Source organism: Arachis ipaensis, chromosome B10, assembly GCF_059453495.1.
Source record: "Arachis ipaensis isolate K30076 ecotype BB chromosome B10, ASM5945349v1, whole genome shotgun sequence".
NCBI lineage: Eukaryota > Viridiplantae > Streptophyta > Magnoliopsida > Fabales > Fabaceae > Arachis > Arachis ipaensis.
The window spans coordinates 4,213,546-4,229,925 of NC_142435.1; the positions used below are offsets into that span (position 1 = coordinate 4,213,546).

Genomic DNA, 16,380 nt, shown 5'->3' on the forward strand with positions numbered 1-16,380 from the left:
ACGGACTTAACGGGTTGGGACTAAATAGGCTGGGTTAGCCCGTTTAACAATCCTAGGGGATAGTACATTATTAGAACACTTAATTTTATTTCCAAGATTTTATCATATTAAGAAAAAATAAAAGAAAAAATTTAGGGGATAACATTTTTGTTGAAATCTGGCCAGAACTTAACCATAAAAAAAATGATTAATCTTACACTATTAGATTTCATCTCACATCATTAAAAATATTGATAATAGCTAATTGATAGCTAAATATCACAAATTCTACTGACCCTAGCACTCCTCAGAATAAAATTGTCAAATATTTTTTCAATGTCCACGAGAATAGGAGATAGACAAAACCCTACTATAGCATTTAAATAATGTGCACAGTATCTTGAGAAGTAACATAGTCGCATGTAATTCATGAATGCTACCGAAATGAATGTAATGTGCCTCACATTTGGAGTCAGAAATTAAAGTAGTAATGACTCCATGCATGAATTGGTAGCAAATAATTGAAGGTATATAGTGTATTGAATGTTTTTGTTATACCAGTTATATATATTGGGAGTCCAAAAATGGAATGGGTTCCACAAATCTTAAGGACTAAGAACCATATATGAAGAAATTTTTGGTGCTGACAAACAATAAGGTTGGTGAAATCAAATTTAAATTGAAAACAGGAAAACTGAATTTCCCTCGTGACTTCCATTAAAATTGGCTGAGTCCCACTAGCTAGCAGGTTTTGAGTGGGGGCATGCAATTACAAGTCTTATATTTAATTGAATTTATTAATTAATTATTATTTATCCTTTAGATAATTCTATATATGCACAACATATTTTAAATGAGTTTTTTTTTTAATGAATAATTAAGTATGTGATAGAAGATAAATAAAATATTTTACGAATGTAAATATTCTAAAAATTCCTTTGTAATATATAACTTAAGTGACAAAATAACCAAAAATGGCATTATTTATATATTTTTGGATCCTATATTAAGGTTACTCAAATTAAAAATATCTAAAATTTTTCAAATAATAAATAAGAAAAGTATAGATAGACAATGAGAATACTAAACAATGTGAACAATGAATATGTCGGATGCTCAATTCAATAGGTATGCAGATGATTATGTTTATTATTTTTAATTAGATGGTTATTTCTTTTGATTCTATTTACTCATACACAGTTAACAATGACTGGATGTTCAATTCACTAGATGTGTAGATGGTTATCTTAATGTTAAGGTTTAGGAGGTAATTTAGAGGTGGAGTGTTTTTTTTACTTTATTAGATCAATTCTAGAGTCGATTGTTCGCATTATTTACAAAAGTCATTGTCTATTTAAGAAAACTGTAATAAATATTCATGCATGCATACAGAACAATGATGCTAGTCATCATCATAGAGGAGGGGGGTGTTTTCTTTTTTATTTTCTTTCTTTTTTGGGTATATTATTGTCTTTCTCTTAAAGTAGACACGAGACGTTGACCTACTATTAGGTCAAAAATTGAAGATTAATATATACCTTTACACACTTAGAAAGTAGAGCATGCATGCATGGGTAAAGGCTAAAGTATACAAAAGAAGGCAGAGAGTGATTATTAATTTTTGTTATGTGTATGTTACGGTTCCGTGATGAACAGAAATGATTAGGTAAAGTCTCTGTTTTTGAAGATTGATGATGGCAATGTCACCCGCGCCAAAACAGGAGAAGAACCTAATAGTAACACTCTCACTATAGCTGTTGGGAGTGTGAAATGTTTCACACTTTTTGTCTTTTTGTTTTGTATATGAAATCAAGCATTATTGGCTATGTATCATTTTGTGAAATAATCGAAGAATATATTATGACTCAAGTAATTGCCTTTCCACACTTTATACGACATACTTGTAGCAACCAACAACCATAAAGTGTTAATTCTGAACACCACCGACCCCCTATTTTCTTTCTTTTTAATATATATCATATATTTTTTTTAATTATTTTTAACTAATTAAGGTATTCAATTAAGTAGCTAAAGCACCTTGTTGTCGTCCATGACACCTTATAAACTATGTTTGAATTTAGTAATAGAAAAGTTTGTAACAGGTTTCGCATTTTGTTTTCTTTTATCAGGTAGTGAAAAAGGAACTTAGTGGTCCAACAAACACAAACTTAACACTTTCCTGAATCCAAGGTGATCACATCTTGTTTTCTTTCAATATGGTGGAGCCCCAAACAAAAGTGTTTAATTATAATTTCCAAATTTAAGTATCACATATATATAACTTAAAAGATTTTAATTAGATCAAATCAAAAGATTAATACTTTTAATTTGGAAAAAAAAAAGGAAAATCTTAAAAGATTAATACTTTTAATTAAAAAAAAGAATTAATTAATGCTGATTTAAATATAATACGAAAGTAATAAAAAAAATGACGGTGGATCCAATAATCCATTGATGAATCTGTTCCAAAACATGCACAATATTATTGTTGTTTATCTTGCTTTAGTTAATGTTCACACTTCACACTTCACGTACATACAACTTTAGTGTCTGAACTGTGTGATGAAAAGTGGATAATTTTTTAATTTTGCCCACTCTACTTTGGGTCTATGTATGTAGCTTTCTCTTCTTTTGTTATGAAGCCTCTTTCTTTATTTCCTACTACTGTATGTTGTGAATGATTATTAGAGATTTGGAGTATTAAATGATATTTGGGAAAGATCCCACTGTTGATGTTCTTAATTCCTCTTATCTTATATATATATATATATATATATAAAGAGAAAATCTCTGCATACAAGTGATACAAGAAGTATTTTGTGTTTACAAGTTTGAAAAGAATGAAACTCACTAAACGCGCTGCTTATGTTACGTGCTTTTTTAACAGACTTTTAAATCAATTCAAATCAATTAACGCGCAAATATATAACTTCTATTTTTCAAAAGATTTCGTTTCTTTTTTCGAGTTTTTTGTCAAATTTGTTGGATCTCTTTCGTGCGTTCTCTATTTGCATTCATTTTTTTTTTATTTTCATGGTTTCTGAAATCAAGCTTTGAAATCGTTTTGAAGATAATAGAACTTCAGAAATACACCCAAACAATTACATAAATACACCCAAACGGTTACAGAAATACACCCAAACGGTTATAGAAAGGATTACAGAAATACACCCAAACGGTTACAGAAATACACCCAAAGAATTACAGAAATACACCCAAAGGATTTAAGAAATACACCAAAAACAGGGGGAGACAATATATTTCTTCTTGAAATCTTTTAATGTTTTGCTGGTTAAGGATGAGGCACATGGAAGAGACAATCTAGAAGAAAAACCTAGAAGAACAGTAAAACAGTACCTTGAATAATGTTTCTTCATTTTTTCTGGTAATTTTTTATGGAGATTTGTATCTTTTCTTCTTGATTTTTTTCTACTCTTCGCGAGGAGTTAGAACGTTTTTGCAGAATCGTAGTTTGTTTTGGGTGTCCCTTGAATTTTGACGGTTTGCGTTTTGATTGAGGAAGAAGAGGAAGAGTAAATGTGTTATGGAAGGGTGATTAAGGCGCGTGCGTTGGACGCTTGATTCTAAAAGAGTGGTGCGCGTGCTTTTTTCTTGGACTTGGAGTAACTTGTATAGCTTGTAAGCCAAAAAGACTTGTATGTGTAGCAGGCCTGATAATTTTTTTTTTAAATATATCGATATATTAGTGTTTCAATAAATTTTAATAGTTGATCTTAATTATATATCTTATATATATTTTTATAATTAAAATTAATAATTAAAAATTATTAAAACACTAATATATTAATACACTTAAAAATTATATATATATAAAATTAGCCAGCTAGCTAGTTTTAACCTTTTATTATTTTAGTTATCCTATCCTCTCTCGACCATACTATAGATATTTGTCATTTAGAAACAATCATTGAGAGATCAAGTCTCTTCAAAGTGGTGATAATTATTTCAATACCGCCATTTCTCTATGTCAAAACAAGATGGGCCAGGGTCATGAATTGTTTCATCATAGAAAGTGGTTACCTAGTATTAAATTCTGTGCTCAAGAAATGTCATTGTTGATTTGAACTATATATATTGTGCATTGCTTCTTAATCTTGTGTCGCAAAGAACACACATGGTTTACTTCGTAATCTCTTATATCATATACAACGATACAATTAGAGGAATGTTATTAGGTTTCTAATTAATTAATAATAATTTCCTATTTTAGATACCTCAATAATACCCATAATTAAATTCATATTTTTGGAATCAAGTAAATAGCTTCCATATTATTATGTATAAATTAAAAAGGCATGTTATATGCAATACTTTTTTATATATATACACACAAAATAATATAAATAATATTTTTCTAAATTAAGTAGCAAAATATTTTTCTTATTCTTAGGCTCTATCAACTAAATTCCGAAGGTTATATCGGAGACACTAGTTGGCAATTGAGATCTGATAAGTGTGACAAAATCAAAATGACCATTGAAGCCATGTGTAAATCAATTTCTAATCATAGAAACATGAATGACATTAGCCAAAAACATACAAAGTGACACACCATAACACGATAAGAATGGCGAGCCCTATAAAGGCCAATGGAAATTGGAAAGTCACCTATGGCATGGAATGAAAAGGTTCTTAATTAGAGACTATATAATTATCATTATTAGAATATTTCAATAATAATAGACAATTGATTGATGGATGGAGAGTGTCTTGTTACTTGCGTTTTGCATTTATCTTTCTTATATGATGCATCCATGCCCTTCCAAGAATACCCTAAAGTGGAATTAGACCTTTTTCTTTTATAATATATATATTAATTTACTATTATATTAAATAAATACACTCTTTGACATCATTATTATTAGTATAATGTAGTATAGTAGTAGGCCTCGGAAGTGAAGTGTAATGGAATTGATTCCTTCAAGTCATTTCTATTTGACAAGTCAGAGCTATGGTGTTAGGGTGACCCTTGATACACAAACTGAGTAGAGCACACTTCTATTATTGAGAGCACCATGATATGTAAAACATTGCATGTGAGAAAAGTCTTCATTGAATAAAGACAAAAAGAGACTAATATATATCTTCTTGTGGTAGAAAACATAACATGCATGTCGATATATAATGATTATACATGCATTAATACACGGATCATGCTATGTATGTTTGTGTGTGTAACACTATCATGTTTACACTATGAATATGAATCAATGTACTATAGACTATAGTGTATGTGGATAGGGCTAGCAATATATACCTTACTCGTGGGTACTCAATCCGGACCAACTCGTTCGGGTAGAGTTGTCTACTCTATCCACTGTAGGTAGAGTAAGATAGGGTACAAATTTGCATGCGGGTAGGGTAGAGTACAGGTTTAGAGTATACCCTACACTACCCTACTCGCACCCTTAATATATTATATAATATATATGTAAAAGTTATGTTATGTAGGAAGAAAGTGAGTCTTGTACTTGCAATATTCTTCTTATGTTGGATTTTTTTAAGATTTTATTATTTTTAATTTTAATTTGAACTTAGTTTTTATTTTATATTTTATATTTTATTAATATGTATAAAATTTGGAATGGTTGAATTTTATATTTATTTGATTTTTTTTTTGTTTCTGCGGGTAGGGTAGGATTTAGAACTTTAGGATACGGGTAGGGTTAAGGTTGAGAGATTCTCAACCCGCAAATAAGGTAGAGTATAATTTTAAAAAGATTTTCAACCTGCGAGTAGGGTTATGGTAGAGTCTAAATCCTACCCTACCCTACCCATTGCCAGCCGTATATGTAGACTTATTATAGAGGAAACAGAAAGTGGAACCAATTTAACGAAAAGGGTTCAGGGTGTCAATCATTAAGGAGGGGGGAAAAGATTTCAACTTCATGATTTTGATGGGTTATATTGGTACATCAACATGCTTGTTTGTGCTAAAGTGCCATTTATATATATTGCTATGTAACGTAAAGATATGGAAAAACTTTTTACTTTTTAGAGTCCATGCAACTACTCATATAATCACTTCTTCACCTACACCTTTCCCTCGCTTCATCATTAAAATGTAGATTATCATTCATAAAGTGGATAGTTAAGGGCTTAATCTCACCAACACTTTAAGAAAAAGTGAAGAATTATTGGTTAGTGTTGATTTAAATACAAGATAAAAATAAGAAAAAATAATCGGTCATTTAATTTTTTTTTTCTGAAAAATAACAAAAATAACCAATATAATAATCAATTAACAAAAAATTTAAATACATACAAAAATTATTCATTTAAAATTTTAAAAAAATAAATATTTAAAATTTTTGCTGCTTAATTTTTTACTAATTATTGTTATTCGTTTGTTCCTTCAAATTTATTCTCATTTCCTCCATCCATTAGTTACACGGAAGGATTGACCTTATATATATATAAGGGTCCACTAAATTGGGGCCAGCAATTTGATGGTCCTTAAGACATAATTTAGAGTAGTAATTATGGATAGGCATGATGATTAATCCTCCAAATTCCATGCATATCCAGTTTTCATCAACAAGTCACAAAATGTTCAACATCTTTTTTCTTAAAAGAATTATTTCAATTACATTTATATTTCCTGAGGATTTGATAATTAAAAAAAAAAAGGATTGGTATTTGAATTGAATGAATTGTCCAGGCTCTGAAGTTCAAAATCAAATGCAACTACTTAAACCTAACACCCTCACCTGCGACCAGATTTTTACACTTCACTGATCACTGAAGCTCCTGTTCCCTAAAGATTCCTCCTCACAGGAGAATAAAATAAGCCCTAACAAATAAAAAAATTACTTAAATTATTAATGTGGAGCAATATATGATGAAGCCTGAAGGACTGAAAATGACATATAAAGTACTACACCCTTGTAACAAAACAAAAAGTGCTAATAGCGGGTGTACATGAATGAATCGGGTGAATCGGATTTATCTTAATTTAGGTTCGATCCTAAATATATACCGGAATTATTTTTTAGATTCTAATTCGACCCTAAACCCGATAAAACTTAAATATTTTTTAACCATAATTATATCGGATACAAACTGAGTGAAAATTGGGCCTTTAAAGATTTAACAATAATTTATAAAAAAAATTTATTTATGATGCACTTATTTATAAAGAAAAAACTTATTACTGAGAAGTTGATATTTATATTTGAACTTGAATTTGTTCATAAATTTTAATTTGATATTTTTTTATTTATTTTCTAATTCAACAAGTATAATTAAAAATAAAACAATAAACTTATAATTAATATAACATAATATTGGAATTAATTTAAAACATATATACATTTTTAATTTTCTTAGGGTACACATGGATTGGGTGAAGTTGGATTCGTCTTGACCTGAATCCGGCCCTAAATAATGACCGAGTCTATTTTTGAGACCTTTATCCAACTTTAGACCCAATGAAATTATATCAAATTAACCCCTAAAATAATTGGATCCGTCCCGAATTTTCAGACCGAACCGGACCATGTAGACCCTAAGTGCGGCTAATACCCTATATAAAATCTATAATATTTTGAATAGAATGCATGTGTTATAGAAAAAAAAGATGAGTTATTAGAAGCATTATTGAGCTAACCCTAGTAATAAATTAAATTATGACATTGCACCTTGCTAAAATCACCATGCATGAATGTCTTGAAAGAAATTAAAGTTAACCTTTCTATATATATATTTGGAGCCCTTTTCATTTTAGGAAATTCTACCTTAAGCTATAGTTTCGGTAACCCTAGAGAAGTAGAGGTTATGTAGTTGTCACATAATAAAAGCCTCCTCATCATTCGTCACGGAAAAGCCTAACTACAATTCTAACGAATTAAACCTTCTCCAACATCCAGTAGCTAAAATCATGATTAACAAGATTAAATTATGATTACTTTCTTTGCGGCAAATTAAAGTCATGACGATAAGTTGATAACACTCAAGAATAAGAATAGAAGTAATATTATTAGTATTAGTATTAGCTCTACTAAAAATACCTAATTTCAAATGCACTTATTATATATATTTTTTTGAGATAAATTATGTGAGATAGAAAAAATGCTACAATAAGATTAAACTCATCTATTGATTGGCTTGGAAGTGTATGAAATAAAATTGCTGAATAATTAAATTTAGAGTAAATGCTCTTTTCGGTTTCTAACTATTTGCTCGATAGACTTTTTACCCCCTAAGAAATTTAAACACCCAAATCGGTCTCTATCTACTTTGATATATGTACTTTTCGGTCCCTGGTTAGGGATTGGAAAGGGCATTTACTCAAAGTAGACAGGAATTGGAACGTACATATATCAAAGTAGATAGGGACCGATTTGGGTGTTTAAATTTTTTAGGGAGTGAGAAGTCCATCAGACAAATAGTTAGGATCGAAAAGGACATTTACTCTTAAATTTATGTTACTGTTCATTAAACCACCAAAAAAAAAAATTCCCCCCTTAATTATGTATGTGATATCACCATGAAGCTGTTTTCATTATATATAACAATCAATCAAGCTACGGTTTTTGCTATATAATAATAATTAAAGGTTTGTGGTTGAGGTTGTTTGACAACTAGAGGTACACTAGTTACATAAAGTCAATTTGTCAATAAAGGAGGTCATCTAATCTTTAATAAACTGATCGATGATTAAGGTTTAAGGTACTATATATTCTGATCTTTTATGATTTTCATAGCCATATAATAACTTTGTAACGACAAATGCATGCTCTCTTAATCAAATCCGAACCAACGATATGGTACTTTCAGGATAAAGCCATGATGAAAATCATTTCTGTTGTGGGGAGACCAGTCAAAGTGGATCTGGCTACTAAGTTGGCGGAGAGGGAAAAATTTGCTCGGACTTGCGTGCAAATTAATCTTGGTTTGCCGGTGGTCCGGAGTGTGATTATCGATGAGTTTGAATATAAGGTGGAGTATGAATGCTTACACCTTATTTGTGACAAGTGCAATTGTTTCGGGCATCCAGCAACTGACTGCAGAATGACCCCAATAGATTCGGAAAGGGTGGATCGAAAGGAAACATCAGTGACCGAGACGGCGGCCCGGGTGGTGCAGCCACAGGAAGCCTCAAAAGAGAAAATTTTTGAATTTGGATGCAATCCCAAAGAGTCAGTGATAGTTGCAGAAATTGGGGAGGAATTAGATGATACGTTGCATGGGAAGGAAGTGGGGTCCCAGCATTTGGAAAATGAGGCTGGCTGGACCAAAGTCAGTGGTAAAAGGAGAGGAAAATTGAGTCAATCAAACAAAGCCCAACAAACATCTAAAGATAAAATGTCGGTGCGCTCAAATCAGAAATTGGACCAGAACCGTGACTTTGGGCTACGTATGAGAGGAGCCGAATCAGGGGTGAAGACCGGGTCGGTTATCGGATCTAAGGCACGCATGGCATCTTCCAAACAGCAAGGGGTGAAGGGCAAAGCTGTCTCCGTTGCGGTGCCGACTTTCACTGCCATTATCAAAAACGGACACAAGAGGTTGCGCCCTTCTTCTTTGCAGAATTCGCCGTCAACTCCGGACTGCCTTGGCGACACCAGCAAACAGCAAATCGGCAAATTGGAAGGGTTGTCAGTGGAGGGACACAGACAAACCGGGCAACAACCGGACAAGGACAAGCAAGGCTCAGGGGGATATGATGGTGGATCTTCATCATCTCGTTAGGGACTTCAGCTGAGGTTGGTCCTTTTTACAATACAAATTGTTTTATGGATTATTTAGATTTAAGCTTTCTATTTTGGAATATTAGAGGTGCCTCTAATAAATTGGCCCGAATTCATAGTAAAGAGTTAGCGAATAAATTTCACCCTACTTTTTTCATTCTGTTTGAAACCCATATTGCTTTCGAGAGGATGAAATCTTTTTGGAATAATCTAGGTTACCAGGGTGTTGGTATTGTTGAGGCTAATGGTCATAGTGAGGGTATCTGGGTTCTATGTTCTAATTCAAATATTTCTGTGAGAGTATTGGATGTAGTTGATCAATGTATCAGTTTTGAAATCACTATGGGCAATACATCTAGTTACTGCAGTGCGGTGTATGCTAATCCGCATATACATCGGCGTAAAGAACTGTGGGGTGATTTGACAAGGATTGCTAATATGATCCACGGACCTTGGATTGTGTTAGGAGACTTTAATGATGTTCTGTTACAGAGTGAAGTTAGAGGGGGGCAATTTAGACTTGCCAGAGCAGAACAATTTGTGGAAACATTGGAGGATTGTGGGATGTTTGATATGGGGACTATTGGGAGAAGATTTACTTGGTATATGAAGGTGAAAGGTGGGGTGCAGGTGGCCAAGAAGCTTGATAGAGTAGTCATCAACCAGGACTGGCGACTAATATTTCCGGAGGCTTATACTGAGGTGCTGGTGCGCCTTCACTCTGATCATTGCCCATTATTCACTAGGTGCAAGATGGCAAAGAGGGCTACCAAGGGCCATCGTCCGTTCAGATTCCAGGCTGCGTGGATGACTCATCCTCTTTTTAGGAATGTTGTTGATACAGCTTGGAATAGAGGAGCTCCGGATGTAGTCAAATATTTGTTGGAGGTTCAAAAAGATGCAACTAGCTTCAATAAAAAGGTTTTTGGTAATATTTTTGTTAAGAAAAGGGGGTTGGAGAGGCTTTTGAATGACGTTCAGATTACTCTGGAGAGTCGGGAGGATCAACAGCTTAGGATCAAAGAGCAAGTTTTGCATCAGGAACTGAATGCTGTCCTTCTTCAAGAAGAGTTGTTGTGGTATCAAAAATCTAAAGAACAATGGGTGAGATGTGGAGACAGAAATACAAAATTTTTTCATCTGCAGACAGTTATCAGGAGAAAGAGGAACAAAATTCATGGGTTATTTTTAGAGGATGGGTCTTGGGCCACGGAGACTATGACTCTAGAAATGGCGGCAAATTCTTTCTTTCAAAAGCTCTTTTCTACAAGGGAGGATATTGACCTGGACGCCATGAGGCCTTTTCCTTGCCCGTCTCTTAGTACTGAGTCTTGTCAAAAGTTAGTGGAACCGGTGACGTCTGAAGAGGCTAAAAGAGCTGTGATGACCATGAGTTCGTTTAAAGCCCCAGGGCCAGATGGATTTCAAGCAATTTTCTACAAAAAGTTCTGGGACTTTCTTAGCAACGATGTGTGTGGACTGGTCAAGCGAGCCTTTGAGGGTGAGTTCTAATTCCTAAAGTGGAAGTTCTCTCTTTCTTATGGGAGTTTCGGCCTATTAGCTTATGTAATGTAATTTATAAAATTATCACAAAGGTTCTAGTTAACAGGTTCAAACCTTTCCTGTCGGAGATCATTGGTCCTTTGCAAGGAGGGTTCATTCCAGGAAGAGAAACCACAGAGAATATTATCATTGCTCAGGAGATTATGCACTTCATGAGGAACACCAAGTCTCGAAAAGGGACCATGGCATTCAAGATTGATTTGGAAAAAGCTTATGACAGGGTAGACTGGCGTTTTCTGGAAGCTACTTTGGTCTAGTTTGGGTTTTCAAAGGCTACCATTAATCTTATATTGAATTGTGTGACTTCCTCTTCGTTGGCAGTTTTGTGGAATGGGAACAGGCTCCAAAATTTCAATCCGAAGAGAAGGTTGAGGCAAGGAGATCCTATGTCTCCTTATCTATTTGTACTCTGTATGGAAATGCTTGCCTGCTTTATCTCTCATAGAGTTTCCCAAGATTTGTGGAACCCAGTTGCGGTTTCTAGGAATGGACCACGACTCTCTCATTTGATGTTTGTAGATGATCTTTTGCTTTTCTGTAAGGCATCAAAAGCTCAAGTAATAGAGGTCATGCATTGTTTGGACTTGTTTTCTAAAGCGTCAGGTTTAAAGGTAAATCTTCATAAGTCAAAGGCCCAGTGTTCCAAGAGGGTGTCGGAGAGGAGAAAAGGGGTTCTCTCAGGGTCTCTAACATCCGGTTCTGCAATGATTTGGGTAAATACCTGGGAATTAACATCGGTCATGCCAGAGCTTCCAGGAAGACGGCTCAGGAGATTATTGAAAAAATTTCGAGGAAGCTCTCCAGTTGGAAAGGATGCCTACTGAATAAGGCAGGGAGGCTTTGTCTTGTTAAATCGGTTATGGCCTCTATCCCAGTTTATGAAATGCAAATTTCTCTTCTCCCGAAGTATGCATGTAATAAAATTGATTCTTTGATGAGACAATTCTTGTGGAAAGGCCAAGCGACTGGAAAAGGGCTGCCTCTGGTCAGGTGGGAGGTCGCCATAACTCCTAAAAAGGCAGGATGATTGGGTATTAGGGATACTTCCTGTGCTAACATGGCGCTTTTGGAAAAGTTGGTATGGGATATAATAGTGAGAAGTTATGGGTGCAGGTTCTGAAGCATAAATATCTCAGGAATCAATCCGGTATGAACGGAAACAGTAGAAATTCTTCATCGGCTACCTGGCAGAACATTGTTAGTGCCTATGAGCATCTCAAGGAAGGGCTTCATTGGAATATTGGAGATGTCCACAAATCAATTTGGTATGATGAGTGGACTCCTTTTGGTAAGCTTTGCAACCTTGTTCCTTATGTACATATTTCTGAATCAGATTTCATGGTGGCTGACTTGTGGAAAGGGGTGCCTTGGGAGGTTGATAGTCTTACCACGCCTATTTCGCATGAGATTAAGCAGTTTATTTGTGGTCTGAGATATCTTAGTTTGACTGAGTTGGAGCCACAGTGGAAGTGGTGGCCTGCAGCAACAAAAAAGTATAGTGCAAGGGAGGGTTACAGATGGTTATTAAAGAAAATATTAAATTGGAATACCAACAGTAATTGGAACTGGTTGTGGAACACAAACATTCCAGAGAAGTTCAAATTTACTATGTGGCTTAGCTTACATGATGCTCTACCAACTGAGACCTTTCGATTCAAGCGGCATTTAGCTTCTTCAGATATGTGTAAGAGAAGGCGCAGGAGACTATGGAGCATTGCCTTAGAGACTGTGAACGATCAAAGGCAATCTGGTATATGTTGGATCCTAGTATCCTGGACTCGACGGCTGGTACTGCTCTTGAAGAGTGGTTTCGGAAGGCCTTGGCTAACAATGAGGCGTCCTTTGGTGCAGGACTTTGGTGGGTATGGAGACATAGGTGCAATGACATATTCAATACTGACAACCCTTGGACAGACCATAAGGTTGTTGCCTTGGCCAGAATTACCGCCAAGGACTTACAGGTTTACAGGAATCAAAGCAATGCCTTTAGGTCTCTCCGAAATTGCCTGTGTTGGGAACCACCGGTAGGCAATAGTTTTAAAGTTAATTGTGATGCAAGCTTGCATATGGATTCAAATTTAGCGGGATTTGTGTGTATTATTAGAGATTCTAAGGGAGATTGGATCTCGGGCTGCTCTGGAAGCATTCCCCCTTGGTCTATAATCAGATGTGAATTATTTGCTGCTTGGAGGGGGCTGGTTTTAGCTTGGGATTGCGGTTTGATGGATATTATATGTGAAACGGATTGCCTTGACATTCTGCCCATCATGCATGAGCTTACAAGTGGATATTCATCTGAAGTAACAGATTTGGTTCACAAGATTCAGGAGCTTTTATCTCGTCCTTGACTTGTTCATGTTGAATGGGTGTCCCGAGAAGCAAATAGAGCTGCAGATTGGATGGCTAAATATGGTGCCAAGAGTAACTCTAATCATGTTATTTGGTCTGAGCCTGGTGTTGATCTCCAACGAATCATCCGCTCGAATTTAGGATAGTTTTTGCTTTGTTTCTTTCCTTAGACAAAAGAAAAAAATCGGAACCAACCATACAGCATGCATGCATAATGCTTTAATTTTCTTAAATAGATTGTAGCAAATTAAATTTGTGAAATTTTCTAAGTATAATAGAAGTAGAAGAAGCTGTTGGGAACGGAGGGAACAAGACCAACTGTGCTAATCTATTGAAGTGAGTCAGCCAACATATATTGTGGCAGCACCACTCACTCACTCTCTTATTAATTAGGGTTTTTTTTTTTTTTGGGGTCAACCTTAGGAATTGGGATAAAACCAAAAATAGCGGAAACCCTTCTGGGGTGCATATGGAGTCATGTTCAGACATGATTCTATTTTCCATGACCAAAAAAGAAAGACATTTCTATTTTTATTTTTCAGACATGATTGATGATTCCCATTATGTTTTTAAATTTTATTTTGGGTACAAATTCTCTTATTATTTTGAATGACTACCTCTCTTTTTTTTTTTTTTTTGGTTAGAGAATGACTACCACTCTACCAGCAGCAGATTTCAGTAATTTTTGGTCAGGGTCCAGGCCCACATATGAGCCCAAATCGCCGAAAACCAGGAGCCCCAACCCTATACAAGTCCAAAGAGTTAAATAAAATAGAATGTGTCCAGAAAAAGACAAGTTGCCAAATTAACACCAGGTGTTACTGGGCCTGGGCCTGTTTAAATACCAAAAAAAAAACATGCGTGTCTGGCATATACTCAAACCTGGTGAAGTCATGGCCAAAAAAAAAAAAATAACACTTGTGAAGTCATTAATTCAAGCGTGTCAAGATGATGACAAATAAAAAAAAAAGCGTCTCAACCAAGTTGGGTTGGTCTAGTGGTTAGCTCACTAGTCCGCTTAAGCAAGTGTCGGGGGTTCGAATCTCGCCTTGTGCATGCAGCAACCCATTGGCCAGCGGCAAACCCTTAAATGGAGCCCAGTACCGCGACGGATTAGTCCTTGACCTGCCGGGTTGGGGGATACCGTGGAAAACCAAAAAAAAAAAAAAAAACCGTCTCAAAATCATATATTTATTGTTTATTTCTTATATAATATAACAAATACAAAAAAGAATTACAAGTTAAAGGATTTACATAACACATACTAATTTGTAGTGATCCGTTAAATTATTTGCAATAACTAGTTGCATGCAATAAAAGCGAAACATAAAGAAATACATGTGTCTCTAAGGAATATAATGGATACTGCATCATCAAGTTTTGAGTTTGTGTTCCTTGCAAGAAATAACAAACCTCCCTTCACATACTTTCCTTTCTTTTCCCCACTCTTTATCTCCACTCAAATGAGCTCATTCTTTTTGCCTCCATATAAAGCTATGCTGCAAAAACACAACAACAGAGTTAGCTCAATCTTTTAAGCCATGGACATCAAGCTTGAACATGACAAAGATGAGGAAAAGCTCCCTCTTCTGCGAAACACAGAGGTTCCAGAAGCAGAGAGGAACCTTGTTCAGCAAGCAATTAGCCAAACATTTGAGAGCACAGCACATTTGGCAAACCTTCTTCCTACAGGCACCGTCCTCGCATTCCAGCTTCTGTCTCCGATATTCACAAACCTTGGCAACTGCGACTCGACCGCGAAGACAATGACTTCTTTCCTTGTAGCTATCTGTGGCGTGTCCTGCTTCCTTCTATGCTTCACTGATAGCTTCAGAGACAGCAAGGGAAACATCTGCTATGGTTTTGCCACGGTTAGAGGCTTGTGGATCATTGATGGATCAACCACTCTTCCACCTGAAATTGCTGCTAAGTATAGCATCAGGTTTATAGACTTCATGCATGCAGTGATGTCGGTTTTGGTGTTTGCGGCGGTTGCATTGTTTGATCAGAATGTGGTGAATTGCTTCTTTCCAGCACCAGATAATGAGACACAGGAAATACTCACTGCATTGCCGGTTGGAATTGGTGTCTTCTGCAGCATGTTCTTTCTTGTTTTTCCTACAAAGAGACATGGAATTGGCTTCCCACTTTCAACAAATTAACAAAAATGCTAGAGAACCAAGAGAGTACCAGCCAAAAACCAGCCAAATGCCTCTGGGTGAATCCAAAACCTCTACGTGGATAGTGCTTATGCTAAGCATTAGGATGTTTCTTGTATCAGAATGTTTCTTTTTCATACTAAATGGATGTTCTTTTATATATTTTATAAATTTTTTTATATACTAAGAATCATGATTGTTGGAAGTTCTGTGATCCTCGTTCCTATTTCTCCAACGTATCATTCAAAATTTTAATTTAGGGGTGAGAATCAATTAATATCAAATATTATAAATTAAAAACAAATAAAATTAATTAAATATAATTATAAATTAGTTAAGTTGTTTACTTTTTAGCTAATCACTTCTTAGTTCCATATACTTTTCCTCTTGGTTCCATATTCGTGTGTGTAAACAATGAGATAATCATGTTTGGAACAAATTATCCGTGAATTCAAGTTACACGTTATTGAAAAATATAAAAATAGTAAGTTTGCACATGTAAGCATTCTGAGATGTCATATGTTCAGAGGATTTCAGTCTTGAATTACATTCCCTTCTTTTTCCGTTATTTGAAAATTCTGTACATAAAATACTCAATATATTCTAGATACAATTTA

General features: G+C 34.9%; 1 protein-coding gene across 1 annotated transcript; it reads left to right on the top strand.

The window, feature by feature from the left end:
* Positions 1-15,073: 15,073 nt before the first annotated feature.
* On the top strand, positions 15,074-15,953 carry LOC107621932 (protein DMP6-like). Its single transcript, XM_016323898.3, has one exon. It carries the CDS (start codon positions 15,146-15,148, stop codon positions 15,764-15,766), a length of 621 nt encoding a protein of 206 aa, XP_016179384.1. The 5' UTR covers positions 15,074-15,145; the 3' UTR covers positions 15,767-15,953.
* The last annotated feature ends 427 nt before the right edge of the window (positions 15,954-16,380 follow it).

Excerpts from the sequence above, each read along its gene's own strand:
- LOC107621932 (XM_016323898.3), top strand. The coding sequence starts at position 15,146 with ATGGACATCAAGCTTGAACATGACAAAGATGAGGAAAAGCTCCCTCTT.